The sequence below is a fragment of the Diplotaxodon limnothrissa genome, linkage group LG9, assembly GCF_057381915.1.
Source record: "Diplotaxodon limnothrissa isolate DT_005_m linkage group LG9, D_limnothrissa_male_GT1.1, whole genome shotgun sequence".
NCBI lineage: Eukaryota > Metazoa > Chordata > Actinopteri > Cichliformes > Cichlidae > Diplotaxodon > Diplotaxodon limnothrissa.
In genome coordinates this window covers 25,530,525-25,544,215 of record NC_140604.1, presented here as the reverse complement: position 1 = coordinate 25,544,215, position 13,691 = coordinate 25,530,525, and the positions used below count along the sequence as shown (strand labels likewise).

General features: G+C 43.6%; 1 protein-coding gene across 1 annotated transcript; it reads right to left on the bottom strand.

Annotated features, from left to right (window-relative positions):
- Positions 1–1,336: 1,336 nt before the first annotated feature.
- Positions 1,337–13,356, bottom strand: wasf3b (WASP family member 3b). The gene is made up of 9 exons (XM_085362353.1): positions 13,288–13,356; positions 9,125–9,283; positions 6,356–6,490; positions 6,034–6,187; positions 5,284–5,401; positions 4,827–5,008; positions 4,466–4,741; positions 3,274–3,587; positions 1,337–3,104 (listed from the first exon to the last, which is right to left on the bottom strand). The coding sequence occupies exons 2-9, from the start codon at positions 9,255–9,257 to the stop codon at positions 2,947–2,949; spliced, it is 1,470 nt and encodes a 489-aa protein (XP_085218479.1). The 5' UTR covers positions 9,258–9,283; positions 13,288–13,356; the 3' UTR covers positions 1,337–2,946.
- Positions 13,357–13,691: the final 335 nt, after the last annotated feature.

The window sequence follows — 13,691 nt, the reverse complement described above, 5'->3', positions numbered from 1 at the left end:
TGTACATGGGGTTCTGCCTGGCTCGGGAGCCACCGCCAGTGCCCTTTGTGGCCTTCCCGGACCATATCCTCAATTCATGCTTACGCCATATACCGTTATCTACTAGAAATGCTGTCAAATCTAAATGAGGATATGGTCCAGCTTAGTGATATTATTTGAGTAGAATTCAGCAAATTGGTTCAAGCTTCAACAACAGTCCCAGTTACTCATGTGATCCCTTAGGAAAGGTAATTGCCCAGCCTTGCTCAAGGGTCCGCGAATGTGTGGGTATGTGTGTGTGCGTGTGTGTTTTAGGGTTGGGTTTGGAGATAGGGGCGACACCACGGAAACGGTAAGAGGATCTTGTGTAAACGTATGCGTAGTTCTCGATGTGAAATGCACTTTATTTTTGGGGGGATGAAAATGGCACAACAATTTAAGTATCTGCAAAATATAAACGATAATCAACATGCACTAACTTAACTGAGATATTGTAAAAAGAAAAAAAACACATTTGTGTGACCGTGCTGTCTATTTTTCCAAGGTGTTAGTTGTACTTTTTATTGCTTTGGTTAGTTCACTCAACTGAGAGATCTTGTTAATTTTGTATTAAAACCAAACATGTGCTGTGCATAAAACTCCTGCCTGGACTCCCTTTGTTCATCCTTGCCCCTCCCTTTTCGCACTCTTCTGTTTCCCTGGCAACTCCCTTCTTAGCTGTACTGTTCCCATGGAAACTGAAGGGCCAGGTATTTGTCGTTCCTATGACAACAGGGAAGAGACACAGAAACCCAGTAATTTTTGTTCATTCATCATTTTATTTTTCTCTGGGTCAAAGGTTACACAGCTGACACTAGCATATACATGCCCCCGCCCTCCCCAATCCCGATATCCCTCCCTCACAGCAGTGAGCGACAGCAGGCGGCTCAATAGCCTATCATACTCTTCATCAGTAAGTCTCTCATCCATTCTTCCATCCCCAAAGTATTTCAGATGCTCGTTCTGGTCATCTGTTCTGCAGCCAGCTCCTCCATAAATTCCAGTTATTGTCTACACATCAAAGTCTCGCTTGGTGATCTACATCATAAGTGTTTCAGTAAAAATAGTTTTTAAAAAAAAGGTACATTGGTTAGCTCAAGAGGAAAGTTTCTAATAATTCTAACACTCTCAAGCTTTAACTATACATAAAATAACAACCTGTTCTCATTCCCAGGACGTTAAACACTCCTTTTTTTTTTTTTTCTTGACCATCCCAGCTTTGCCGTAATGGACGTTAAACACTCCTGTTTGTCTGAGCCGCTGGGCCTCACAGGCACGCACAAAGTGGCATGTGTGTTGCGACGGAGGATCTATCTCATGGTGCTAATAAAAGACCACTTGGCAGCACATTTAAACACACGGCGTAATCAGCATTTTTCAAAATGCAGGATTCATGTTGAGAAGGCCTGTATCTCGACATAATCGAGTGCTTTTTAGCACCTCAATTGAAACGTGAAAGAATCACAGAACACAAAGCCACCCATCCATCTCCCTAATGAGGGTTTTAGAGACGACTGTTATAGGTGTGACCAGAGCTTAAAGCATAATTTATGGTCCTGCAAATGCGTCTGTCTGCATATGTGTTTCTGTTTGAACACCGTACTAAAAAACGTGCTCCTGTCCAATCCTCCGAAATCCCAAACTGCACGCTGCTGGACGCACGCGTAGGTCAAATGCTAATGACAAGGTTTGACGAGTGGGCTGGAATAGGGAGGTGAGTGACAGCGGAGTTCATTGGGAACAAGAAAAGCATGAAATTAACATTAAAGATCAAAACTTCAAGAGCACAAAACATACGCTGGAGCTCATTGTTTTTGACTATTGGTTCCTCTTTAGCTCTTTGTCTGTTAGAAGTTATATGTATGTGTGTGACCCACAGACCGGTTGTACCGCATATTTCTGTACACTGCCTCCATCTGACAACAAACACTCTCCGCAGGCAGACGGGCAGTCCGGACTGCTTTCGCGCTGCCCCCGCTCAAGTATAAAACGCCTAAGCCTCCATTACACTCGTCTGCAGATACGGACACGACAGCAGGGTAAACATTCCTGTTATATTTCTTTGACATCTGCCGCCTAAGGCACAGACTTCAGCCCACGTGGTAATGACCCACATGCTTTTTCACACCTTGTCTAAAGTAACTTGCATGATTAAAAGTAGGTTAAATACCCTCAGCACCACCTCCACGGTGACAACCCCAACAGAGGTTAACAGCTGGGAGTCTCCATCGATCTTCTTTTAAAAGTGACAACTGACATCACTCAGACGCTAGCGGACTTGCAGAAAGTACAGCGCACATTTTAGTTAGGAGTGCGTGGGTGCCATGTACCGTGGCTGAGGCCTTACACCAGCGTCTTTTATCTATCTGTCTATCTTTTTGTCATCTATTCTATTAAGATTTAATAAATGCAAAAATGCTGCAAAATAGAGGACGGGTATCTCTTGGCCTGTGATATTGCCACAGATAGGATGCCAAAGGCCAATTTGTGTGCAACTGTGTGACACGGTGATATATGACAGGATGCTTGTATTTGACGCCCAGGGATGAGAATGTGTTGAAAATAAGCACCTTCACAGGGTTTCTATAGTGTAATAACAGGTAGAGAAACATCCACTGGGGTGTATTCACAATGCTTGTAATGTAGTCATCAGTTCTCAGTGTTAGTGTTTCACAGGGTGGTCAGCATTACATTATATTACTTGTCTCTTTACAGTGTTTATGCATCCCAAATACAACCCCAGATTTTCAGTCTTGGACCATTCAGCTTATATCAACCCACAGCATGTGACTGTGTGTAGGTGTAATGTGTGTGTTTCCAGCAACTAAGCCTGTGACGACCTGTGAACGTGGAAAAGTGGGCGTTTTTCAGGTGTGCGTGAGAGCGATCGACTGCGTGTCTTTTGGTGTGGTTGTTTACGTCTTCGTGTTAATCTGACCAATCATTCTCCTCCAACTCGGAGTCATCCTCCGAGTCGGAGTATTCCACAGCGATGCGTCGCGACAGGATGGTGGCCACGTCATTTCCAACCGGCTCTCTCTTTGCCTGCTGCTCCTGCTGCTCCTGTACTTTCTTCAGCTGTATGCCTGCAGAAAAATATGAAGTGTTTTTTTAACTACACAATTATTACACAAGTTATAAGACAACGTGAAAACTCATAAAAGGCATCGTTAAAAATAAATACATTAAAATAAATGTAAACATGTCCAAAGAGGACAAATTTACATCAAAAGGACACACAGGCACAGTTCTTACCCATACGTATCGCAGCCAGCAGATCGCTGCGGGCGTCGTTGACCGCTGTGGTCTCAGCGGATGCGGCGGAGGACATCTTGTGCGTTGTGGAGTGGGAGGCACCAGCTGGAAGTGGAGGAGGTGGAGGACCAGGAGGAGGTGGAGCAGCCTGGGCTCCAGATACAGGTGGTGGAGGCGGAGCATAGCCGACAGCACCAGCCATTGGTCCGGGAGGCATCGGACCTCCAGGAGGTGAGGCAAAGGCCGTCTGAGCAGAAGGGATGACAGGAGCAGGAGGAGGGGGAGGAGGACCAGTGTTGGCATAGCCGTCCATACTGCGAGGAAGAACAAGAGAGTGAATAGAGTTAACAATAATTTTGTTTTCTGACACTTCTGTGACTTTTTCTTACATTTCCCTCCTTAAAAGTAAAGATGAGCATGATAACGTTGATGTAAATCAAATGTATTCAGCTCCGTATCAGTTCATATCTTCTGGTGGGAAGCCCACAGTTTGAAGACCAAAAAATACTAACTCACTAGGTGGCAGCATTAGCTCAAACTTTACAAGAGTAGACTCAAGTAAGAGATTTGTGCTGGCTTTTTTTAAGTATTTGATACAGCCTAAAATATAAAAAGAAATTATAAGAAGAAAGTTTTACTTTATAAAATAAAATAGGGTCAAAGTCTTCTGAAGCAGCAAAATCACTTTCACTGGCGACCTGTGCAGGAACCTGAACCTGCCTAATGACTGCTGGGATAGCTTCCAGCTCCTCTGGGACCCGAAGCTAAATAAGGAGCTGAGTTGTGCTGGGATTTGATATTTATGTCTCATGTTTCTGATTTGTTTTCTCATATTTAAAGACTGCACCTGCCCATGGGCCCTGAATGTTTTTGTTTGTTCAAAGTCTAAGTGTATCAGCATGTTTAAATTTACATTTTTTTAAATGTAAAATAATGCAAAAGCATTAGCATTGGGCAGAAATGTGAAGAAAATACTGAACTATTAGTGATACAGTGGATAATTAAATACAGCTTATGGCAAAATAAACTGTCTGGCCTACTGTATAGCGTCAGTAGTGATTGGGATGAGGTTCCTGCATATGCACTGTGCATAAAGTTTAAACATATGTATGCAGAATATTTTGTGAAGCTTTTTTGCTTTGCTTATTGCTGGAAAAAGCGAGAGAACTAATAAGCAGACGAATCCATTTACCTGTAGTCCACTGGTGGGAGAGACATAGAGCCACCGTTCATAACCTCAGTGGGTGGAGGAGGCAGTGGAACGTGGTGGTGGTGAGAGCGGCCCAGTGTGCCACCCTGATAGGCCATCATGGTCCTGCCTCTGTTGTCGTGTTCCCCTCCTCCGCGTGGTGCGTGTCCGGCAGTCATCTGGGCAACTAGGGCGCTGGGTGGAGGGCCGGAGTAGGTGTGGGCGTGACCAGCATGGTTCATACTGTTGGGGTAGTGGTGCTGATCCAGCCCGTGTCCCCTGATGAGGAAAATATAAATGCAGCCTCATGCGTAAGAATAAAATGTGATGAAAACTAAGAGCACACTGGTGTTTGCTCATCTACCTGTTCTCTGGTGACATCGAGCCCTCAGAGGAAGCGCCTCTGTCCCGGTGTATGGTGTGTCGATGGTCTGGCCGCAGCTCCTTATCCAAAGCCATCATATTCCACTCCTGCCGACGGTTCCTCGCTTTGCGGACCTTCTTGACCTCCCTCTGTAGTGTCCCATCCACACAGCGCCTCTGCTCCTGGAAGAAAGTAAGCCAATAGGTTTTAGGTGATATTAGGTTAAAATAAGCAGCACTCTTTATTAAGAGTTGTTTAAGATATGAAAAATGTACATTTCTCTATCCATCAGAATCAGTTGGACTAAAAATACAATTTTATGTTGTATGTTTGGTTATCTGCCCAAGAGCACCTCAAAATGTAAAATTGCAAGCACCTGTGTTTGACACCCAAATAAATGCTTAATATTAGACCTGTCCTTGCACACTGTATAATATCCTCTAAGTCAATATGGTACCTTCTGCTTCCTTTTCTCTTTCCTCTTGTCCTCCGTGTCCTGCAGCATCTTTTCTTTCCACAGGTCAAAGAAGTAGGAGGGGTCTGTGTAGAACTTAAGTGCCTCCTTGTGGTCATCCCTACAGAGACGAACCCCGAGAAAGTTATGACGATAAACAACCGCCTCCTTATGCAAAGCCACGTTAAGTAGAATCAGTAAGTGTATTGATCCTTAAGATACAAAGAGATGATGGACACAGTGACAGCATCATTTGCTGGAAATGAGACACGCAAATACAACAGATTCTGAGGCTAATGGAAGAAAAGGAGTGAAACTACTAATAGAGCTCCAGCTTTTTTATCACAAAGAGAACATAACAGGAAACGACAGGATAAGGCAGAGCGATGCCGAGAGAATGGAAAAAAGTGAGCAAAGTGTGTCATGTAGTCAGGATTAGGAGTTGGGATTCCCACTGGAGCAAGACATGCTAAATATGTAATGCACACAAGTACTAAAAAGCACACTGCATAAAGGCAGTGACCAAACATGGTACGAAATAGTACCAATTCTGGTTTTTCACTCTTCATGTAGAAGCAAGAAAAAGCCAATGAAAACCTCCTGAAAATGTTTTAAGATTTAAGCCCTTTTTAAAACCACTGAATTAAAATCTTCGTTGGACTGACACTAACCAAAGTAAGAAAAATAAGAGTCATTTATTATCGCTTAAGCCCATCAAGCTGTTTGGGTGTGTTGTGCCTCAGCAACACCAACCTGTAAGGTGTTAGTATGTTGAGAGGTGGAGGCTTGTCGCTCAGGTTGTACATCTCTTTGACCGGAGTGGGAACGCTGCTCTTGGACACCACCTGCTGGTCCTGAGTGGTGGAGCTCTTGAAGGCCTTCCTCATGTTGATATCTTGCAAGGAAACTAAGAACACAAAAAGAGGAAAAGAGGACAAATGATTCATCATTGGAAGGACAAAAATAGTTTACAAAAGCCATTCAGTACGCAGAACATGAGATCAGCAGGACTTCACCAATGAACGATAGCTTAGTGTGCATCCCCCCCACACCAGACTTCAACCCTGTGACTCACCTTCCTCCACAGTGGAGTCCAGCTGTGTGACCTTGACAGCCAGCCGATCAATGCGATCCTGGAGAGAATTGGCACGCAGGTAGAAGGTGTTGGCCTCATTAAACAGCTCGCCAAATATGTCCTCCGCATGTTTGCCTGGGAAAAAAAAACAGAAGGAGAAAGAGAAATATGAGAGAGAGACTTTTAATCGTTACCTGGAGCCAAGAGAAACCCCTCAGAGACCAAAGTCCAATCAATACACCGGTAATGTGACACAACGTGAAACAGGAGTCTGCAGGAAATGGTGTCTCATACAACTCCATATAGCAACAATCCTCATGAATAATTGATTGTTAGCTGAAAACACACAATCCAAACCATAATATGAATTCGTCTGTGTGGATACAGACGCTACAGTGACTAAAGCAGCTAACCAGGATAGTAAATAACACATTCTCTCCTGCCTCAACAACTGCTGTTACGTAATAAATAAGCCTCATTGTCAATGTTTTAAGTAAAAGTTGAGTACTGATAATGCTCCATCTAAATATAAAGCAGTTTGCTTGTCGTCACCCATTTGATTTTAACAGGTCACTGCTGCAGATGAATATCCAGGCTCTCGCTGTACACATAACCCTCCTCTTTATTTCCATGCAGCACACTCCCTGGCTCAAAAATGGGGCAAACAAGGAAGTTCCAAAAACTGCAGTACCTTAAATGACCAACTCAGGCTGACTCAAAAATCCCCATGGACTCCCATGACTCTTAAAAAAACTTTTGGTCTCTATAGCAAATTTGCGGCATTTGTTTTTTTGGATCAAGTTTGATTTTTCAGATTTTCACATATGTATAAACAAAACTGACCGATCAGACCAATCCGGTGTGCTCATAGCTAAAACCACACCAAGGTACTGGATGTACAATGATATGACCAGCAAAATGAATAGTAGGATAATACGGTTTTGGCACCAACATGCAGCTAGACGTCGCTTGAGGTTAATCAGCACTCTGAAATTATTTCTCCGCCTTCTTAGATGTGGTCCCAACTCTGCCAACAAGAACTCAAACTGTGCCAGCGACATCCTGAAATATGTACAAAAGCGGCAGTGATACAGCTTCATCTCCTGGATCAAACCATAAAAGTGCCCCTACTGAGCCTTCTCCTGAGAAGTGGATGAACTCAAAATCTTAATATCTTCCTTTTCTTGTTTAGAAACATCAGGAACTGCTCATCATCTCTTAATGCCGACTTTAATTTTTTGACAGTGTGTTTTTGAGGATGGATTTTGAGCAAAAATGACCAACCATCAGCTTTTCAGCTATGAGCACCACCTTCCATCAAGGATGTGTAGAGGAACAGGCCCAGAAAACAGAGGTCATTTCTCGGGTTCCCTGCTTTGTTTTCACTCCCTGACTTTATTCAGGGAGTTTATTCTAGTTCACTTAGCAACAATAATAAAAAAGCCTGCATCACCTATAATTGATCAATTTCTGAGTTTCTTTTAAAGGCACTTGTTCTGGTTGTGTTGTTCAACTTGAGCCCCACCCATGAGTTTCCAGGGTCGCTCTCAAGGTCTTACCCCAGAGCAGATACTTCCTCCTGCCACATATATGGCCCTGAAGAAGTCTGACAGGGGAGGTTCTCACTGTGGGAATGCACATAAAGGTACGGGACACACCCACAAACCGCCTGATGGAAAACTGCCTAATCTTAGCACAGAACTAATGGCTGCAAAAGGCCCTTCACTACAAGACTGTGGATCTGGGCAGTAGTGAAACAGAAACATATTACAGCACAAAACAAAACAGAGCACCTCCGGTACAATTCCAATAAAAATATTTAAACATAAACACTTTGTAACATACAATGTGTGGTATGACAAACACATACTGAGGGCTATTTCTGTCCTTCCCGCTGACAGGATGGGCTGTAAGAAAAACATTTAAAGGAAGGAAGAATCGCAGATCTGGCATGTAGAGCCCCGGTCAACTCTGACCCCTTCAGGGGATTCCTATGGACACTTATACACATGTGCTCACAAACACACACGCAGTGTCTGCAGATATCCCCCCACCAGGCCTGTTAGAGCATTTATATTTAACCCGCACAGCTGCTGTTGAAATACCCACTCCCTGTGCAGGAACTTGACACAATAAGAGACAGAGAATGGATTTGAGGTCAAAGAGATGAGGTGTTAACGTCAGAAAGGACAGTTTAAATTTATGCTGCTGAGTTTCAAAACAAACCTTAAACACAATTGCCATGAAAGCAGAAGGCAACTGTGGATAACGGGGGCAAATGGGAAAATAGCTGCCCTTTGTGCTGTTATAATGTAATGCAATAGAAAGCCAGCATATAATCGATATGAAACACTTCTATACACACACACACACACTTACAGTCACATGTCCACAGCTATAGATAAGTTCATTTTTTGCGTGCCTGTCTAAAAGGATTACATTTCGACCCTCCATGTTCCAATGTGAGGCTGCTGCAAGGCCGCTGTGAGCCCAGTGACCTCAGGCTCTATAACCATGACAACGGCCAAATCAATCACAGCTTCGGGATTAACGATGAAAGCATGTGATCTTGGCCCGTATACAAAGAGGCTACACACAGTGTGTACCATCGTCACGCTGAAATTAACGGGGTTACAGCCTGAGGATGCTTTTCATGTTCCCAAAAAAAATACTTGTATGCTTTTTTCTACTAGACCCTTTTAGCAGCCTTTTGTTTACCAGGACGGGCGTGCTAGTGTTGGTGAATGTGTCTGTGAATGTGTGTCTTACTCAGGCTGCTGAGCTGACGGATGATGGCGGAAAGCGTGTTGTTCATCACACAGTCCAGCTCGCTGCCGATGCCCTCGGGGAGTGCCCCTCGGCAGAGGTGGCGCGGCTCGATGTTTCTCTTCACCAGCGGCATGGTGAGGCTTCACGCCGGCACGCAGACTGCAAGAGAAACAGAACGGCTTTAGACACAAACGCAGGTGAAGTGTCCCAAGTGAGGACATCAAATAAAATGCTGATCACTTTATTGATTACTACTTTGGTCTAAAAATATCAGAAGTTAGAATAGAGCCATAAGCCTGCAACGAACCTTAAATTCAGGGTATAATTTTTACGCATGCGTGGCAGTAAGAGATTGTATTTTGTTGTAAACTGTCCCTGTTTTTCCTATTCTTGCTCTAAAAACGCAGCATTTTGAGATCAAAAACAAACAAAGTGTGGGTGGGCTGTTGACCACAGAGCGATGACCAAGAGTGTGCCAAAGCCAGGAGACTTCTGTCGACCAGCACGGAGATTAAAGCATTAGGGATAGGAAGATACGACCTGCCAGCTAATCCCAGCGCCAGCTTGTCACCGGCCCAGCTGGAAATCTGACACAACCAGAGATTCGTGGATGTGGTCAAGACCAAAAACAACAAATCCTAACACAAAACCTGCAGCAAACAAACACACCCGCATATCTTTCTCCAGATACACTGCTTTCTCATTTTGCTTACACCCACCGCTACTCTGAACTTTAATTGAACCCTGATTGCCTCTGATCAGACACTCCGAGCCCTCTGTAGTTCAAAAGAGGAGAAATCCCAGAGCAGCCATCTTATCGTTGTCTCCTCCTGCTTCCTGTTTTTGAGGTCTGAGCCTGGCTCCTGTTTCCTGGTCCTCCTCCCTGTGTCACATCTCTCCATCCTGTCCAAACACTTGGCTAGAACAATGTAGCTATGGGAAGAAGCTTCAAGGAGGACAAACAGGGGAAACGGATGGAAACGTGCACAAACACTTGTTTCCAATGAAATATTTTTGTTTCAGATTTGCAAAAAAAAAAAAAAAGGAAACAAATTATTAATTTTGATTCCAGAGTTTTTACTTTGCAGATATGCCAAAAAAAGCAGGTTGAAAAGACACAGGAGGCCAGTCAGAAGACTAATAATAGCAAAAGATAAAGGGAACCCCACTAAAATTTAATAAAGACAGCATACTGGAAAGTAGATTTTCAAAAACTCATTAAACCATTAAAACTATAAAACATAGACATCCTATTCTTTGTCAATACTTATGTCACTGCTTTGCTTGCACTCCTCATACCTTTAATACAATAAATTGCCAAAAATACGAGCAGGAGTGCTATCAGTGTCCCAGCAGGAGACTACTGTAATTGCAGATTGTGTAATTACAGCTGTTCACAAAGACAAGGACCACTTGTGTTCATCAAGGCCAATTCCCATCAGCAGACCGCTCATTTGCCCCTGTTTTTTTAGCCAGCGACCCCCTGCAAACCCCTGACAGCCTCGCGCCAACAAGAGAAAACAAAAGGGTAAAATTACACCATCATGTGTTCCCACAAAAGGACCCTGAATAGTCAGCAAGGGCTGGTTTGGCACAGAAAGGCCCAGCTTAGGTTTAGCTTTGTGCATAAACATTTTGGAAAAGCGGCGCTGTCTGCTGCTTAAAAATGAGGTGATGCAAATTAGAAGATTGCATGTTTTTGCTTTTACTGTCTGACCGGCATGACAATCACACTGATGAAGCGAAATAATGAGGGACCGGGAGGGAGGAGGGTGGAGGGGACAGGAGGAGGGATGAGGCCTTGTGCTGCTTGTGGGAAATGGGGGGGGGGGGGGGGGGGGGGGGGCAGAAGCAAAAGCATGAGAGAGACATGAGAGAGACACCGAGCGGGACAAGAGTGTGACCGAAAAGATCGAGTGAATGACACTAAGTGTAAAAGAGAGAGATGTGACACAGCAGAGGCAGACAAAAAGTGTGTGTGTGTGTTTATGTGTTTGTGTTTTTGAGGGAGAAAGAGTGTATCGAGTAGGGGGAGGGGAAGGAACAGGGACCTCGGGGAAGCTGTTGAAAGGTTCCCGGGACAATAGAGCTCCGTTCACAGGGCAACAGCACTAGCTCTCCCATGCATCCTCCCCCTTCCACCTCCTCCTCCTCTTCAACGTTCTTTAAGGGCCCCTGTGCTCATGTGATGAAAGAGTAGCAAGCGAGCGCTCCTCCTTCATCTTCCTCTCACTCAGGGAGGAAGATAGGAGTGAGAAATGGAGAGTAAAGCCTGCTCACAGCTGCAGAGAAGAACACATCTCACTCCCACATCCAGTGTCTGCATCTTCTTAAATTATTACAAAACCCCATGCACAGTAAGTCAGTCACACAAATGGGTACAAACGCACCAGGTAGGCTCTCAAATGTCCCATTAGCTGCATGTAAACAGTCCCATCAGCTGTAAAAATGCCTCTGATCCCTTGATCCGGCACACTTTCCTCCTGCGACATACCCACAACTGTACACACAGAGCTTCCAGAGGACTTTACTACAGATGTGCGAACTCCATTAAGAGCTGAAAGGGAGAGTCATTACCAATTTATGAACCGAGTAGCTTCTTGTGTTGGAGGCTGTTCTGAATAATGCAACTTGGATTACGTCAGGTCACACTGCCCTAAATATGAATAAATATATATATAAAAATATATATATATTCCTGTTTTAGTATTTCTCAGAGGCACTCATGGTGAAACATTGGTGGTGCCGTGCCTTGGATACAGTGAATCCTACTGGGTGAATAAAAGGCCAGAACATAAGGCTTTCTTTTATTTTTCATTCATTTACTGTTTAATATAATCTGATGACATCACACAGAGTTGTCTAAATTAATTTTGACATGTTACTGAAATATTAAAAGTTTTCCCAGCATATGAAACATGCTGGCACCCATCAAAGAAAAACCATCAGTACTGTGATTAAAAAATATATTTTGAAGCAGTATTATTTTATTTAAAGTGGGATTTCATTTACTCACATATGAAATACATTTCTCCTGTAATTAAATGACCAGACATAACAGGAAAACACAGATCCATGGCAAGAGAATCAACCCTCAGAGGCCCATTTAACCCTTGAGAGTGTTTGTTTTGTACATATTTTTTTTACTTAATAATTCACATGTGATTCTCAATACTTCAGCTTAACCACCCACGGGATCATTCTTACTTACTTCTTACTTCTTCTTACTTCTTACTTGAACGCAAGTCAGTATAAGCCAAAGGGATAATAACCCAATGAGCAAAGAGGCTAACTTATTTGTCAATTAAACAATTTAGATTTTATCAGGAATATACGGAAATCTGTGAGGACTACTTCATTATGCGAGATTTAATGGCTTTTAGAGGCTGTGGGTTAGCACTTTATATTAACTAAGCATTTCTCACTTTGATTTCAGAGTGTTTTATAGATCGGGTCACAGAAAACCAAACTGTCATCATGTCATTCATTATTTCATCTCTAACACTTTATTTGGATTACAGATTGAAATAATCACGTGGATGTCACGCTGGACTGGATTAAATGCGCTATTTTGATGATTTATGGATTAAAATCCACCCACACAAACACACACACACACACACACACACACACACACACACACACACACACACACACACACTCCTTTTCTCCACAGACGGATAAGCGCACATTCACACACGCTCACACGCGCGCAGGCGTAAACTGATGGCAACCGCGATCAATCAGTGTTCCGCACCATCGCTTCCCGTTACCGATGGGCTGACCCACATCTGTTCATCTACCTCCGTCCCTGTGAGTTTTTGCACCGGTTCTAATATGAAATTTAAATAGCTGTTTTTTTGTCCAGGCGCCTAATACACTGAACAAAACGCCGGTGTACCGCCAGCATCAGTCATATGCTTAAAAAAACATTAAAGTTACCCTGTAATTGTTTTATAATATTCAGTGTTTGAGGCTTTAAGTCCGTTTATTATCCTCAAATCGGGGTCCGCTCCAACTGACCACTTAGCTAGCTCATGTCCAGTGGTCGACTTCTTAGTTTGGACTAATGAGACAAAAATAAGCAGAAATACCCGCACAGATTTCACCATTATGATAAAGGGTGTTATTATTCGCTGTAAAAAGTATCATAAGGCCCTCACCAGCACTTGAAATATTAGAAGAAATCAGCCCGTCCGCATGTCCCGTTAGATACTCCTATTAGCTCTGCCATCCTGTGTCCCCCAGCCCGTCTGGCCACTCCGGGGAAAATCCTTTGAGGACGGGGGCACGCCCACGGACCATATTCACCAATCAGATGTCCAAGAATAAGATTTAGCGTTTGATAGACGTTAAAGCCAACCAATGGCTTCTTTGATATATAATGAGTGACAGGGAGACTCCCCGCTAGATAGCCGTGTTGAGCTGGAAGAGGGCGGGGCTAAGGTTGGGCGTTGCTAAACAGCTTAACGAGCATTTTTTCCTCCCTTTCACCTATCCGGGTCTGATACTTGTCAAAATTAGAGGTGCTGTAATTTATCTTCGACTCTCTCGGTGATGTGTAGAC

Bases quoted from the DNA above. Each gene is read 5' to 3' on its own strand.
- wasf3b (XM_085362353.1), bottom strand. From the start codon at position 9,257: ATGCCGCTGGTGAAGAGAAACATCGAGCCGCGCCACCTCTGCCGAGGG. The intron at 5,402-6,033 runs GTTGGTGTTGCT...TCGTCTCTGTAG, and splicing joins AACATACTAACACCTTACAG to GGATGACCACAAGGAGGCAC. The intron at 4,742-4,826 runs GTAGATGAGCAA...TTTCCTCATCAG, and splicing joins TCGATGTCACCAGAGAACAG to GGGACACGGGCTGGATCAGC.